This window comes from Macaca nemestrina, chromosome 1 (genome assembly GCF_043159975.1).
Source record: "Macaca nemestrina isolate mMacNem1 chromosome 1, mMacNem.hap1, whole genome shotgun sequence".
NCBI classification, from domain to species: Eukaryota; Metazoa; Chordata; class Mammalia; order Primates; family Cercopithecidae; genus Macaca; species Macaca nemestrina.
The window spans coordinates 113,108,422-113,124,802 of record NC_092125.1 but is presented as its reverse complement, the minus strand read 5'-3'; the positions used below and the strand labels follow the sequence as shown (position 1 = coordinate 113,124,802).

At 38.5% G+C, this 16,381-nt stretch overlaps 1 protein-coding gene across 3 annotated transcripts in view; it reads right to left on the bottom strand.

The window, feature by feature from the left end:
- The window catches only part of LOC105479059 (notch receptor 2), a 189,885-nt gene that overhangs the window by 71,478 nt on the left and 102,026 nt on the right, over positions 1-16,381 (bottom strand). For all 3 annotated transcript variants that reach the window (XM_071069751.1, XM_011736858.3, XM_011736856.2), the window contains exons 4-5: positions 14,223-14,558; positions 4,083-4,205 (exon numbers count right to left, since the gene is read on the bottom strand). In XM_071069751.1, coding sequence (XP_070925852.1) covers positions 4,083-4,205; positions 14,223-14,558 — 459 coding nt within the window. The remainder of the gene's footprint in view (positions 1-4,082; positions 4,206-14,222; positions 14,559-16,381) is intronic.

The window sequence follows — 16,381 nt, the reverse complement described above, 5'->3', positions numbered from 1 at the left end:
AGTGGGGTATAACACAGTTCTGCCCACAGGCCATGGGGAAACCATCTATTCCTCTACCTCAGGGCTAGAACAGATGCTTCCACAAAGCAGCAGCAATGGTAATACCGATAGACCATTTTTGTATCTGAACTAATGCTGTCCAACTGAAATGTAATGAGAGTCACAGATATAACTTCAAATTTTCCAGTGGCTACTAAAATATTTAATAGTAAAAAGGAAATAGGGGAAATTAATTTTAATATTTAATTCAATGTACCAAAATGTATTATTTCAGCATCTACTCAATATTTAAACATTATTAAAAAGATATCTTTTTTCCATATGAAGTTCTTTTTTTTTTGAGACAGGTTCTCAGTCTCACTCTGTTCCCCATGGTGGAATGTGCAGTGGCGTGATTAGCCTCCCAAGTGACCAGGACTACAGGTGCACGCCACCACACCCAGTTAATTTTGTATTTTTTGTAGAGACAGGGTTTTGCCTTGTTACGAAGGCTGGTCTCAAACTCCTGGGCCCAAGAGATCCATTCATCTCAGCTTCCCAAAGTGCTGGGATTAGAGGCATGAGCCACTGTGCCGGGCCATACTAAGTCTTCAAGATCAGTTATTTGACAGTTACAACACATCTCAATTCACATTTGCCATATTTCAGATGCTCAATAGCAAGATGAAACTAGGGGCCACCGTACAGAATAGGATGGATTTAGAATGTTTAGCATAATAGCTGTTTGCAGAACAAATGAAAAAATAAACTTTTTATTGCATTTTTTTATTGTTTCAATATCCCAAGAAAGAGATAATAGCAAATAAAGGCTTCTGAGAAAAGGAGGCTGACATATTTATCTTAAATCAAACCATGAATAGAGCTGGAAAAAATTCTACTCATCTTGAAGTGTAGAACTTGCTACAAAAGACCAAGCCTTTTATGTATATGTACTTACAAAACAAAGCCGTAACTATCAGGTTCTTCTCATTAAAAGAATGGCAAATTTCGAAATCTCCATTTATTTAAAATTAATGCCTATCTTTTCTCAGCCCTATAGTCCTACCATTCTTTTTCAGATAGCTGGCAACTTCATTTCCTTCATTTCCTCAACCCACTACTCCAACCCCTCCTTTTCCATTTTGTCAAAAGCCAGACCAAATAGTTAATGCTTCAAGTCTACAGCTGGAAGTTGTAAAAGGAATTCTGAACAAAGTTGTAGTAGTCTCTTAGGTGTAGTGAAAAAGCATCAGACTGAATCTAAAGCATTTACATAATGTTAACTTCTAACCTCAAAGTAACCAGCTAGGTTCTCTAAAAGGGAAAACACAAGGAGTAAATCACCAAATCTTAGGATAATGAAATTGTAAATGAAATTTTCAGTCTATTAAGAAAACCCAAAAGTTCTTCAAATAAAACAAGATAACTCATAAAATCAATTTTACATAGAAAAAAGACCACAGATTTGAGCACAGATTTGGAGTTCAATAAGCCTAGATTCAAACCCTAACCTAACCACTACAGGTCTTGGGCAAATTATTTAACCCTTTTGAATATGCATCATTATCTGAAAAAAGGATATTTAAACTCTGTCTCTAATACAGTTACTGCAAAGATTGTACAAGATAAAACATTGTAATCAGCACAGTATTTGGATGCTAACAAACATTAGTTAACTCCTACTAGATCCCTGCTCCATTCACTTAATTCGTGTAACACAGAAAATACTAATCTGAATGTATACATCTAATATCAGTAGAAATATAAGCCCTATGACACAAAATTTTCCTTCTGCTTTTCTCTTTACAATGGGATAGGGGCTGGGATGGTAAATAGCTCAGCTACATGCTACTGAGAACAAAGGTCTGTAAGGAGTGCTAGTAACTGCTGTCATCAATAGTCCAACCGCCCCCATAACTCGGTACATCCCTCACATCAAGCATATAATAATATCAATACAAACGTGGTAACTGTTATCACAGGGGGTACTAAGGGAGTCCAGAGTAGAACATTCAGCTCAGCCTGGAGAGAGATCACAGAAGCCTTCCTGAAGGAGGTAACCACTTGATCTGAGTCAAGCATGCCAAAAATGATGAGAAAAATGGGGGAGGAGTGGAGAAGGAAGCCCTAGAGAAAAGGAATGGTGTCAATGAAGACACAGGATGTGAAGTACTACGCAGTATGTACAGGAAAACTGGGAGCAGAGAACTGCTAGGGCATGCTGCTCGATGCATGAGGAGACTGCGGAAGCAGACAGGGCTGAGGCCATGAAAGGCTTCATATAACAGGAGAAGGATCTTAGACTTTATCCTGTTGATGATGGGCAGGGCAAAAACAAGGCTTCTCATTGGGAATCAAAGAATTGGTATGAGTGAAGAAGAAAACCTGTGATGAATAACAAAAAAACTGAAGGTCACTCTAAATGACAGACAGCAAATCAAAAGAAATAAAATTGCCACATTAAACTTATTCATGATCTCCACTACCCTTTTTGGAAAATATAAAAAAGAAACATCTTATAAAGACTTCTATCAAAAAGAGGCATTTATTAAATGTCCTGGGATAAGAAATTTGAATAAAATATCATTTCACTGGGAAAGTTTTCCCCAAGAGCAGGCCTTCCTAATTAATATCAAAGCAAGAAACCAAGTGTGGTATCAAATAAAAACCAGCAACAATGTTACAATGCTGTTTAATCTTCACTGGCATCAGAAGCCTCAGTACTACACAGTTACTCTCACACAGCAAGGAAGAGATCAGAATGTGGTCAAGTTCTTAACAAGTGTCTCATCCTGTCCAATACTGTAAGGATCATTAAGAAGAGAAAAAAAAAATTTCCAGTTACTATATGTCATGTAAATAACTTTACAGTAATTTTTTTAAGTTGAAAAAATGGCCTCTGAAAAGTCTACCACAGAAAAACGGCAAAAACTAGAAGAGAGAATGTGACAAAAAGTACAGAGGGCTAAAAGTGTAGTTCTAGGATGAAGACACCATGAAGAAATTCTAGGGGAACTCCCAATTCTAGGAAAACGTGGTGGGAAAGTATTAAAAGGGACAGTTTGGGGATTAAAAGTAGAAATGTTTGGCCTCCCTATGAAGTCATGTGATTGAGTTTTTAAATGCTTTCCATCTTTTTCTATTCATAGTCTATAGCTTTAAAGAGTACTCTAAATAATTAGATGCTATAGATAAAGAAAAGTAATTCAGAGACACTAAAGAATACCAGGTAGTAATGACTGCACTTCAACATTAAGATTCTTTGTAGGAGATAGCCCCACTACTGGTGCTGTAATTTTTTCTTATAATACTAACTTCCTCTTGGGTTTCCACATTAAATTAATTTCTCTCAAAAAGGCCCAGCTCTTAGTCCCTTAATCAGTTCTTAATTGTCTCTACTTTCAGTAGATAAACAAATATAAAGAGAAATTAGAACCAAATGTCTGCATAAATCACTCAACCTTCCTAAGACTACATGAGAAACTTCCAAGATGCTGTAAAATTAAGCAAGACTACCCTTCTAATGTTAGAGGCAGAAAAATCTATTTTTGTCCTGTGTGCAAAAAGGGATAGAAGAAAAAAACAAATGTAGGATGCATATCATAAAAATAATGTCATTAAGAGTACCTGCCCAACACTTTGCCTAGTTATAGGACATGACATTAAGATGGAACAGATCTCTGTCCATGAACAAATAAGCTCTGAACTCTTGTAGCCTGTACAATTTATTTTAGCATTTCAGGAAATTTTTCCTCTTTAATATTTATTAAGCATCAACTACGTTCCAGGTAATGTCCTGCTTTTCCCAGATAATAAGCTTAGAGTGTAGCAGTAATGCTCTTCTCTCCTATCTGCCACAGCATCTAGCATGGTGCTGAGTTCAGAGTTGCTGATAATACCTGTGAAAATATGTCTTTGAGTGAACATAGGAGAATGTATGAGGTTAGTACAATAAGCAAAGATCTAGCATGGAGATCCTGCTCAGTTCACATACTGGTTCCAGAGCAGGCCTAAGATTTTTGTTACTGATATTTTAAAAAAACAGTCTGCCTCTGGTCACCAATCCATACCCCATTCTGGCGGATTCTCCACACTGTACATACCTGTCCATTGCGGGGGGCAGCGGCAGTTGTAAGTGTTGACCCCATCCACACAAACCCCTCCATTCTGACACCTGTGGTTAGGGCAGTCATCAATATTCCTCTCACAGGTGCTCCCTTCAAAACCTGGTAAATAAAGAACAAAACAAAATGGTGAAATCTCATACAGAAGAAATGACCTGCTCTGTTCCCACAGAACATGGTTATTAGAATAGACCCACTTCATGACTTCAGTTCAACAGCTGCTCACCCAGGACTCACCATATGAAAAATCCCCAATTCTCTGTCTTCTCTGGCCTCAAGCATAGCTAGACAGTGAAAGTGATTCATTGTGCCAATGGCATGCCTTCATAGTTACCTCACAAGTATTTCAAAATGTTTTCATGAAATAAAATCCCAGGGATGATAAATGTCTACTTGGGACAGAGATATTCAAGGGTTCTGAAAAAACAGGGTATTAGATTTTCCACAGCTCCATGCCAGACTAATGGGAAGAACAGATAAAATATTACCTAATTAACTTTAAGTTCCTTTTATTTTTTTTCTTTGAATGATTGCTAGGAGGCCTCCAAGCCAGGTGGGGAAGGGAGTGGAGGAGGATATAGGAAAAACACTGAACTTAAAGTATGAAGACATGGGTCAGTCCCAATCTCACCACCTGCAAGCTATTCGTACATGGTAAGCTAAAGCACCACATCAGCTTCCTCACCTGTAAAAAATGAGGCTAATTCCACTTGCCTATCCTGTCTTTCTAATTATAAGTGCCACATCATGAATTAAGTGCTATACAAATGTTAAAAGGTATCTGAAAATTGGGTGGCATTATTACTAATTAAGCTTACCAGCACTTCAAATTCATCAGCCTCTTCTCTAAACTTATAGCATTGCTTCCTTCCCCTTGACTTTTTCTTTTATGAAAAATGAAACTAGTACACCACACTTCACTCTAACTGCCCACAGTGTGGTCCTTTGTAGTTTATATGTTGGGCCTCTTCCTTTCTCTTTCCTTGCTACCAAACTCCTGAGCTAATTAAATAGAAGACTACCAGCTTCTATTATAAATATTCTCCTATTTGAAATATAGTATGATTACATATTTGGCTTCCTCAAAATATCCCTTAAGGTTCCGCTCTCTCACTCAAAATACTTACTGGGCCTTACATTAGGCACTGGTGATACAGCAGTGAGTCCTTGCTTTTGTGGCATTTACAGCCTGGTGAGTGGGACACACATCAATCACACTTTGCTTTATTCCTCACCATAAGTTATTGTGACATTCTACATCTGCTCTGCTACATTGGAACATGGCTGATTTCTCTTAATACAGTGGCAGTCATATAAATAAGTATAAACTGAGTGACCAAAAACATTAGTCAAAAATCACTCCAGGGAAGACAGAAATCATTGAAGGCTTTATTGAAGGAAATTATATTTCTCTAAGTATTTGGTACTCAGTCCATTCAAGCAGATGAATCACTAAGGAAGCCTGAAAGAGACTATGAAAATATACTCAAATTTCAAAAATGTATATTACTCATATTGCATATTACTCATACAGAAATATAAGTCTTACAAATAGACTAATGAGCCAGAAAATGATGAGCCATTGAAGCCCACCCCTACAGAATCTATGGGATCTACTAGGTCCTTGAATAAGAACTAGGTTCAGAGTTGCTGCCCAATAATACCTGTGAAAATATGTCCTTGAGTGAACATAGGACCAGTCCCTAGTCTGAGGCTCTTGATGAAGACATTCTTTGGAAAATTTAAAGACATAGTTTTAGATTGTTGGGAAAAATGGGGCCCTGGCCTACAACTGCTAAACTTGACAGGTCTGGTGGTGTACTAAAATGTCAATGATCATCCTCTCCCTAACTCGATCTCTCTGATGAGCAACACTAAATACAGTTGACTAGGGTGTCAGGGAGGTAGTAAAGCCCTTGTAGCTAAACTATAAGGAATAGAAACTGTGACTCTAACTTTATACTAGCCAATGTTACAACTAACTGAATTCACCAACCACAGACAAATTAAGAAAGCAGAAGCATTTCAGCAGAACCACAACAGAAAAGAAATAAAGTGTTTTCTTTTTACAACTGATTGACTATTGTTGAGGTACTTCTTCCCTGTCAATAGGTAGGTAGGTAGGTAAGAGGGGAGGTAGGTAAGACAGCTATTTCATGGCTAAAAGCATGGCTTCTGGGGCCAAACTGTCTAGGCTCAACTCTCAGCATTGCCATGCAATAGCTGGGTGAACATGAGCAAGATACTTAAACTTTCTTGGGGAATTAACAGGACCAACCTTAAATGGTTTTGTAAAGATTAAATGAATTAGATAAAAACAGCACTTAATTCAACAAATGGTCCTGGGACAACTAAATATCCCACATGCAAGAGAATGAAGTTAGACTCCCTCCTCGCACGTAAAAATTAACTCAAAATGGATCAGAGACCTAAAGGTAGGTGGCAAAATTATAAATCACTTACAAATAGTAAATCTTCGTAATGTGGGACAAGCAAACTTTTCACAAATATGACAGAGAGCACAAGCAACAAAAGAAAAAATAAATTGTATTTCATGAAGTTAAAAACATTTGGGCTGAAAAGGATATTATCAAGAAAGTGAAAAGACAGCATACAGAATGACAGAAAATTCTGCAAATCATATTATCTGATAAGAGACTTGCATTTAGGATATATTTTTAAAAACTATTACAGTTCAATATTAAAAAGATAAACCAATTATAAAGTAGGTAAAAGATCTGAACAGACATTCTCCAAAGAAGATACATGATGACTAATAAGTATATGAAAAGATGTTGAAAATCATCAACCATCAGTGAAATGTAAATCAAGACCACAATGAGATACACACTTCACATTATGGATGAATATAATAAAAAAGACAATAACAAGTGTTGATGAGGATGTGGAGAAACTGGAATTCTCATATACTGCTGCTTGGAATGTAAAATAACGTACCCACTTCAGAATAGTCTGACAGTTCCTGAAAAGGTTAAACAGCATTACCATCTGACGCAGCAATTCTGCTCCTAGGTATATACCCAAGAAATATGAATATATGTGTCCACCAAAAAATTATACAAAAATGTTCATAACAGAATTATTGATAATACTCAAAAAGTAGAAGCAACTCAAATGTCAATCAACTGATGACGGATAAATAAAATGATAAAATGTGGTAAATCTATATGATAAAATATTATTCAGCCATGAAAAGGAATGGAGTACTGATATATGCTACCACATCAATGAACTTTGAAAACCTCATGCTAAGTGAAAGAAACTGTGACAAATTACTACATACTGCCTGTTTCCATTTGTATGAAATGTCCAGAAGAGGCAAATAGAGACAGAAAGTAGACTAGTAGTTGCCTAGGGCTGGGAGGGAGTTAGGAGGAATGGAGAGTAATTGATAATGGGTAAAGGGTTTCTTTTGATGTATAAAAATATTCTATAATTGATTGTGGTGATGGTTACTCCTATCTACAAATCTACTAAAAGTACTGAATTGTGTACTTTTTTAAAAAGTAAATTGTATGGTATATAAACTCAAATCTATTATATGGTATATAAATCTCAAAGCTATTGTATTAAGGGAAAAAACACTAAACACACTGCCTTACACATATTAGCTAATATTATTATTTGTCAGTAGTATTACAGCATCCCTTAGAGATTGTCTACTCTAATCCTTTTATGTTACAGATGAGGAAGTTGAGAGCCAGATGGCTGACTTGCCCAAGATTAAATAGCTAGTAAGTAGGAATAAGTACTGAACCAGAAACTTTACCGAATTGCAATCTATACGTTTTCTGGGATCCCAGAGTTCCCTTTTGACAATGTAAAATACAAACTTAGGTCAAAAGTTCCCATGTCTGAGAAAACCCAAGCCAAATCAGTTCTCCTCCAAAGTTAAGACAGGATTTATGCTTTAAAAATAGAGATACGGAATTCTCTTTGGAAAGATCTACCAAATTCTTGTAGGAAACAGTCTACCCAAAGTAGGGGAAAGACTATATGAAAAGTTACAAGGCACTTCTTAAAAATATATCTTAAGTTTTTAGGGAAAGGTAAACAGACAAGTTTCCAGACCCGTGGGTGGAATGGGTGTAGCAGATTCACCGAGAGGCTCACAGGGCCATACTAAAGGGAGTCTACTGTTTAAAGCCAATTCACATCCTTAAAAGGTCAAATGGAGAGAAATTAAACTTGGGAGAAGCATTTTAAGACTGTGCTGTTACAAAACCACGGGCCACTTAACTGATTAATGATGGCAATGAGGGCAGAGACCAGAAAAGAGTCTTTCGAACATGTCATCCCCACACACAACAGCAACTTTCAGGGAAACACCCTTATCTTTCCATTTTCAGACCCTGGGAGGTGTGAGGGTAGAAAGGCTAGGTAGAGAAGAAGAAAAAGTGAGCAGAAAGGAGATGAGATGACACAACCAGGATTCTCCAAAGCTGGGCTCAAAGTCCTCAAGAAAAGCTCCCATGAACAAGGAAGAAAGAGTGAAGAAAAAAAACAGGGATACCTGGAACTGGACAAAGGTAAAAAGATAAAAGGATACTTTTTTTTTCCCCCAGAAGAAGTCTGTCACAAAAGCAAACCTGCAAATATACAATCAGTGTAACACCCAAGAAAATGACATATGCAGCTGGGCATGGTGCCTCATGCCTGGAATCCCAGCACTTTGAGAGGCCAAGGCGGGTGGATCACCTGAGATCAGGAGCTCAAGGCCAACCTGACTAACATGGTGAAACCCCATCTCTACTAAAAATACAAAAATTAGCCAGGTGTGGTGGCAGGCACCTGTAGTCCCAGCTACTTGGGAGGCTGAGACATGAGAATAGCTTGAACCCGGGAGGTGGAGGTTGCAGTGAGCTGAGATTGTGCCACTGCACTCCAGCCTGGGTGACAGAGCAAGGCTCTGTCTCAAAAAAAAAAAAAGAAAGAAAGAAAACAGAATGACACACGCCCCCATGTGTGAGAACGCAAGAGGGAATCCCTGACCTGTCCCTATCCAACCAGTTTTCTTGGCATACACTTTCCATTCTCTGAATGAGCCCAGATTAACTCACTGACCCCTGTGCCTGTGCCACACATCTCCCACCCCATCACCTGCACAGGCTCGCTGTTCCCACCTACTTCCCTTCATATCTTCCTATTGACCTCCACTTTTTTCTAACGTTGTCACCAAAGAAGTCAAAGAAATAAATCGGAGGATTCAAAGACAATAATTTCGGTACATTTTAAAAAATTGTAGAATATAGGAATTCTCATCTCTGTTTACCACGTTCAATTCATTCATTTTTCAAGTATTCATTGATGCACCATTTTATGACAGGCACTATGCTGGGGACGCTGGGGACTAGGGCAGGGAGTTAAAATGAGAGTGCCTACTTGGAAAGATGAACAGATAAATAATCACCGTGATAAGTGCTGTGCTAGAGATATGCAGATGTCAAAAGACCTTAGAAGGTCTCCAATCCACTTGGAGGGTAGGGAATATAGAAGACATTTCAGTGAAATAGGGCGTCTTTGACAAATCACTAAGAATAAGTTCTATATAAAAAAGGGGAAGAGGGTGATAGAAAGCTGAGGAGGCAGCATAGGCAAGAACATCCAGCATGAGAGAACAGTGACGGACATCAGGAACACCTTTCAGGAACATCAGGTAAAACGGACTTAGGGCCCAAGTCAAAGGAGCTAAAATAATACACCCTGGAAAGTGGTATGATCATTTCTGCATCTGCTCCAGAGAAACCTGCCAAAATATGATTAGTGTAATACCCAAGAGAACGTCACATTCCCCATGTGTGAAAATGCAAGAGGGAATTATTTCTAATAGTTCTTAAGCTCAGCAACAACAGAGTAGACACAAAAGCCACAGAATGTGCTTAGGCTTTACTTTAATGATATAGGGATATCACATATCATCAGCCTGTGGAGTATAGAGGTGGTTTACAAAGGATAAACCTTCATTGTTTGGAAAGGAAAGATCAGAGAACTCTTTATGAAGTTTAAACAAAATCAGAGGAATAAAGAAATGTGGGAAAGAAAGAAAAAAAGAAAGTACATTGAGGACAGTCCAATCCAACTGTGAACTCATAAGGGACAGCCAGTAAATTCAAAACAGCCTACTGTTTTCTGATTACTTGTGCTACTTTATTAAAATTGCCACAAACACAAAACTAGTCTACCTCTTTCTCTCCTCATTATTGGCCCTAACCCAAAAATCGTGGGAGTAAATGATTTAATCATTTATTTTCATGCTCCATTTTGTTCTTAAAATTACTGTGGTTGGTGCCCCTCCTTTAGCTTCTACTGAAGACTTTACATAATGAAAGTTCATGAAGTGTCTGGATTATTAACAGTTACTTATCCAAAAAGATGAGACATGGTTCATTGATTTGATTCTATTAGTTCTCTCTTGGAGATATTTTTCTCCTCCCTCTGTGAAGAAACATTTCTTTCTGTGTCATACAGGATGAGTCATTTTTGTAGTTTTAATTCCCTCTTGAGTCCTACAATAATATTAAAATACTCACAGTGACTACAATATCCTTTGCAGGAAAAGAATTGTAACTTAACCATTTAAATACAGTCACTAAGTTATGTGGCATTCACTGACTCAGAGTTGAAAAAGACTCCAAAATTCTTATCCAGTATTATTTGAGTATACAAGGACAAAAGGAGAGGCCAAACTAAGTCTAGGATGCACAATACAAAGAAGAAAATGAGAAGACCAAAGTTACAGTCTCAATACTATGACATGATACTAAACCATACAGTCAGTCAGCCAATATATATTTGCGGGCCTAGTATATACTGGGCACTGTTTGTAGGTGTTTGGAATACAACAGTAAACAAAAACAAAGATCCTAGTTTTCATTCTGGAGAGGGTAAGAGGCAGTAGAATTTGGAAAAGACAGACAATAAACAATAGACATAATGAAGTAAATTATATGGTATAAATTATATAGTAAGAAGATAAGAGCTACAGAAAAAGAAAACAAAAAGTAGACCAGGGTTAGTAATTAAGGGGGTGGGGGACAGTTACAATTTTAAATAGGGTGGTTAGAGTAACCCTCAATTAGAAGTGCCAAGACGTGAAATGCAGTGAAGCAACCATTTGAGAGTTGCATGATACTTTAACAAGCTACTTTGCCTTCTGCTGACTTTGTTTCCCCATTTTTAGAACTGAAATAATAATTCTCATTAAATAAGGGTGCTATTTACATTGAGATAGTGACTATTACTCTAAGTAACATTTTAGTTTCCTGACAAGCATGGAAAGCAACTGAATGAAGGGCAATGGAAGGAAGGGCACTGCATTATGAAAGGGACTTTTTAAAAGAAAACCATCTCTAGGCACCATATCCCTTTGCGGAAATAAAGTGAATACTTTCTGAACTCCACCTGGGACACGTGAACAATGAGCATGAAATCTTACAAACTGTATAAATAACATTTATTCACAGTGTCACTGCATCATCTATTGTTTTGAATTCTCTTTAAATTTCCTTCTATACATTTATCCAAAGTTGAAGTCATCTGTTTTAGATTATGGGACCCTGAAAAGCAAGAACTAGTCTATGTAACTACTTTTAAACATCTGCACAATGCCATACACACACACACACACACACACACACGTTGACATGTAACAAGTACTATTTGATTATAATTAGGAGTGTCTTGGTTTTCTCACAACATGAACATGTATTTTTAACCCAAACAGCTTAAAGCATTTAACGAAAAGTTTTACACACCTACAAAGTGCTTTTAGGAAGCAGATGTGCAGTGCAGTGTGGCACAGTAAGATGCACAAAGCAAAGGCTTTGAAAATAAACTGCCTGGGTTTCAGGACCCAGCCGAACCACATATTAGCTGTACAACTTTGGGTGAATCACTTAACATCTCCAAACTTCAGTTACTTTATGTGGGAAGACTTGAAACATAATACCTGCTCCCAAGATTTTTGTGTAATTGAGCTAATAAGCATGGAAGTACCTGGCACAGTTCCTGAGCCACCAAAAAAATGTTAAGTTTTCTCTTCATCAAATCTCCCCATTCCCACCCCTCATACTAATCTCCCCTCACACACACACACACACACACACACACACACACACACACACACCCCATCAGTGAGTAAATTAAGTGTCTTGCGTTAAACTACAAGCAGAGAATAGAATAATAGACAGCCAAGATTTCCTTACTCTATTTCACTAGCCCTGGCAGCCTCTCAGTGCGGAATCCTTGGTTATTTCCTTTCTCAAGGAGGAGATACTATTCTAGTTTGACAGATCCTTTCCTGGACACACTCTCAGAATTCCCTAAGGTTCTTATCATGGCTAATGGATAACAATGCAGAGGCTATGGGAGTGAATAATCACTCTCTCTCAGCTAAAAACTTCCTTTATTGACTTCTCTAACTTCCCGTCAACATCTTGCTGCCAAATCAACCTCTTGTTCTAGGCAATTATTAAAAGCAATTTTCTTGAAACTGAAAAACACATTAAGCCTTCAACAATAAATCACACTAACATCAATTACTAGCCAATTAGATTACTAGAGTATCAGCCTCAGACAATATTTGCAATATTGAAATATTTTCAAAATAAAGTTGTTTACATTTCTGTTTCTGTCTTTAACCCTTAAAATGCAAACAAATACAGGAGTGAAGACAGATGTATTTTAGTTATTTCTTTTCTACAAGATAAAGTGGATAGTAATATTATGTTAAGAAAACACTTATTTAGTATCTAGAATGATAGCATTATCTATTATTTATTAAAAGAGAAACTAAAAGTAATATAATTAAATGCTTGTTCTTGTGACTTAGTTAAATAATATAAAGTTTTCATTTCAATTATGTGGCAATGCTTTGTATAGCTGTATTCCAAAAACATAGCACGGTGCCTAGAACATAGCAGGCAGTCAATACATTTTTACCAAATGAAATGAATAAATTACCAGTTGATTTTATACTGAGGACCAATCTATGACCTTTAATCCCTCCAAAATAAAACACACAATCCCATTATATGTGAACCATATCCACAATACCAGAATCTAAGATTCCCACTCTGAAAGAGTAACTAGAACAACTTCTTTTTGAGGCAATTCTGCTTACTTAGCACATTATTCCCCCCTACAGTTTTCCTTCTTTTGTTTTTGTACTAAGGATATTTGTATAAAAACAGGATCTTTGTTGCTTAGTAATTCATCTGCTCCAGCTGCTTGTATTCTGTTCCCAATCAAAATTCTTGGTTTTCAGCCTCCTCATGGTTTTTATAAGGAGCTGAATGAATTGGCCAGGATTGTTCCTTTCTCCCTCTCCATGGAACACCAGGCCCCAAGCTCCCCGACACTGCTCCTCTTTTTGTTTCTATCTTTGGGTTGTGTGCGTACTCTAGAACACTTTTATCAGTGAAGAGTGTATCAAAGTATTGTGCCATATATAGTCTCTCATATATCATCTATCAGCTCATCAAAAAGTGCTCACTGATTAACAGAGGACTCCCTCCTCAGTTTCAGAATTCTCTAGCTTTAAGTTAGGGGAGGGTTACACCAAGGTCAGAGAGGGTACATGGGAGCGGGTTGTGAAGGCCAGTAGCCCAGAGAAAATCAAGGGCAGCTGGGTGCTTTTAGGTGGATAACAAAGAATTACTCCATCAAAAGCAAAAGCACATACGAAAGTTGATCACCTACTGTTAATGTCAATTCAGTTTAAAGCACTTTATTAACCACACATACATATTTTCCAGTGTCTAATTCTCATCGTGTTCTTTTTCATTCCAGACTTGCCTGTCTCTTTCCCAGAGCTCTGTTCCTCTTATTTCTCACTGTTTCTACAAAAGGGACAATAAACAATTTTCTAGCCACTCATCATCATAAACCCTGACATGCTAAATTACCCCCTGCTCAGTTTATGGACCACAGTGGGCCCATAAAACTCCTCCCTCACTAGCAACCCACCCTACACAAAATTCTCACTTCCCTTTTTCCTTGCTTTAGGAAGCTTCCTAAAAAAAAGCAATTGAGCCACACCCACTACCTCCTGTGCTAGGGGTTTGTCCCCTAATCCTGGGACACTAGGGAGCTCCTTACCTGGAAGACAGTTGCACTCAAAAGTGAAGTCACCAGTCTGCCGACAGGTGCCTCCGTTGACACAAGGCGAGGGTGCACAGGGCACATACAAGCTGTCACAGTGCTGGCCTGTGAAGCCCTGAGGGCACTGGCACTGATAGGAACCAGGCAGGTTGAGGCAGGTGCCACCATGCTGGCAGTGTCCTGGAATGTCACACTCATTGACATCAGTCTCACACTTTTGCCCTGTGAAGCCTGTGAGGCATTTGCAGGAGAACTGATTGGCCACAGTGGTACAGGTACTTCCATTTGCACAGGGATGAGACAGGCAGGCATCAGTCCATTGGCACTCCTTACCTAAAGGAAGGATAACAAAATTCAGTGCTGGCCACAGAAATAGGAGATGGTCCCATCCTCAATACCGCATTGACATCAGGGAGCTCTTGCATGGAGAAGACGTCAACTCTTTGCATTTTACAAAAGGCTAAATCAGAGCCTCCTCAAGGTCATCTGACACAGAGCTCTCTCCAGTAACTCTCCAAGGGCCTCAGCAGAGACACAAGGACTCAGTGGGTGTAGCACCTGGAGGCAACTGTAGGTTAGTCACATTGAAGCCCAACCCTGCAGGATACTATCAGCAATAGGAGTCTGGATCCATCTACTCTCTCAGAGCTCACTGTCTTTGCATATGCTGCTCCTCTGTTTGAATATCAACTTCTGGGTCAGGCGCCATGGCTCATACCTGTAATCCTAGCACTTTGGGAGGCCGAAGCAGACAGATCATGAGGTAAGGAGTTCAAGACCAGCCTGGCCAATATGGTGAAACCCTGCCTCTACTAAAAATACAAAAATTAGCTGGGCATGGTGGCGCGCACCTGTAATCCCAGCTACTCGGAAGGCTGAGGCAGAAGAATCACTTGAACCAGGGAGGCGGAGGTTGCAGTGAGCTGAGATTATACCACTGCACTCCAGCCTGGGCAACACAGAGAGATTCTGTCACAAAAAAAAGAAAAAGAAAAAGAAATATCAACTTCCCTTCTGTTTTCCTAGTGAACTCTTACTTATCTTGGCAACTCTGCTCTAAAGTTCCAACCTCTGTAAAGTCATCCTTAGTGCTCCCCACACACATACACACATGCGCAAACACAGATACACCGAGTTTGCTGTTTCCTTCTATTATACCACCTGCCACACTGGCAGGGTTGGGTCTCCATGGTATGCTCTCAAATCATGTCTGTTGAATGGATAAAATATATCGATATTTTCCACAAAATATAGTTACTAAGTAGACCTCTGGTGATAGAAACAAGTGAATACTATTTCTGTTTCCTCTAAATGTAACATACACATATATTCTGGGAAACATTTTATTAATTGTTGCCTTGCTATAAATATCACTTGATGTGTTTGAAAATGATGAAGGACCTCTGGGTCCCTATATAGCAAATGAAATAGCCATCAGGAGGACAGAGGTCTAGAAAGTATTCTGTGGACTTTCTCAAGTAGGCAAGTACCAGCAGCAGTAGCAGGAAGACTTTGACGGGTTGAAAACTAAATCACGATGCCAGGGGAAGCAAAGCAGATTATTTGAGGTAGAAAGAGAAAGAGAAAAAAATATGCTCACAGAACTAGAAAATTTGATATGTATATGGCTGGCTTTTTGTTTTCATTAGTCTAAGTCTTTTATTATTTAAACTACAGAGATGAGAACTCCTTGAATTTGTTAATACTCCAATTGATTGTCTGGGAAAGTATCTAAATCTCTGACCCCACAGAAAGGTAAATGGGAGACACAAGAGTTTTTCCATAAGGGAAAAAGATGTGACATGTGACATATGAGCACAGAAAAGTGTTCTCTGCCTATCAAGGAATGTCAAATCAAAGGAGAAAAGTGTAACACAAATTTAGGCACAGCATATATATCTCAGGGAGCTAAGACAGAAAATGAAGGAACTGCAATTCTTCCTGTCTTTCCACTCATGCCACTAAGAGACACTTACAGTGGAGAAGAGATATAAATGCTCACTTCTGGCAAGTGTGATTTTCAGAGTGATGCCCACAACTGAAACAGAAAGATCCCTGGGCCAGAAGTGGTGGCTGACGCCTGTAATCCCAGCACTTTGGGAGGCTGAGGTGGGCAGATCACTTGCGGTTAGGAGTTTGAGACCAGGCTGGCCAAC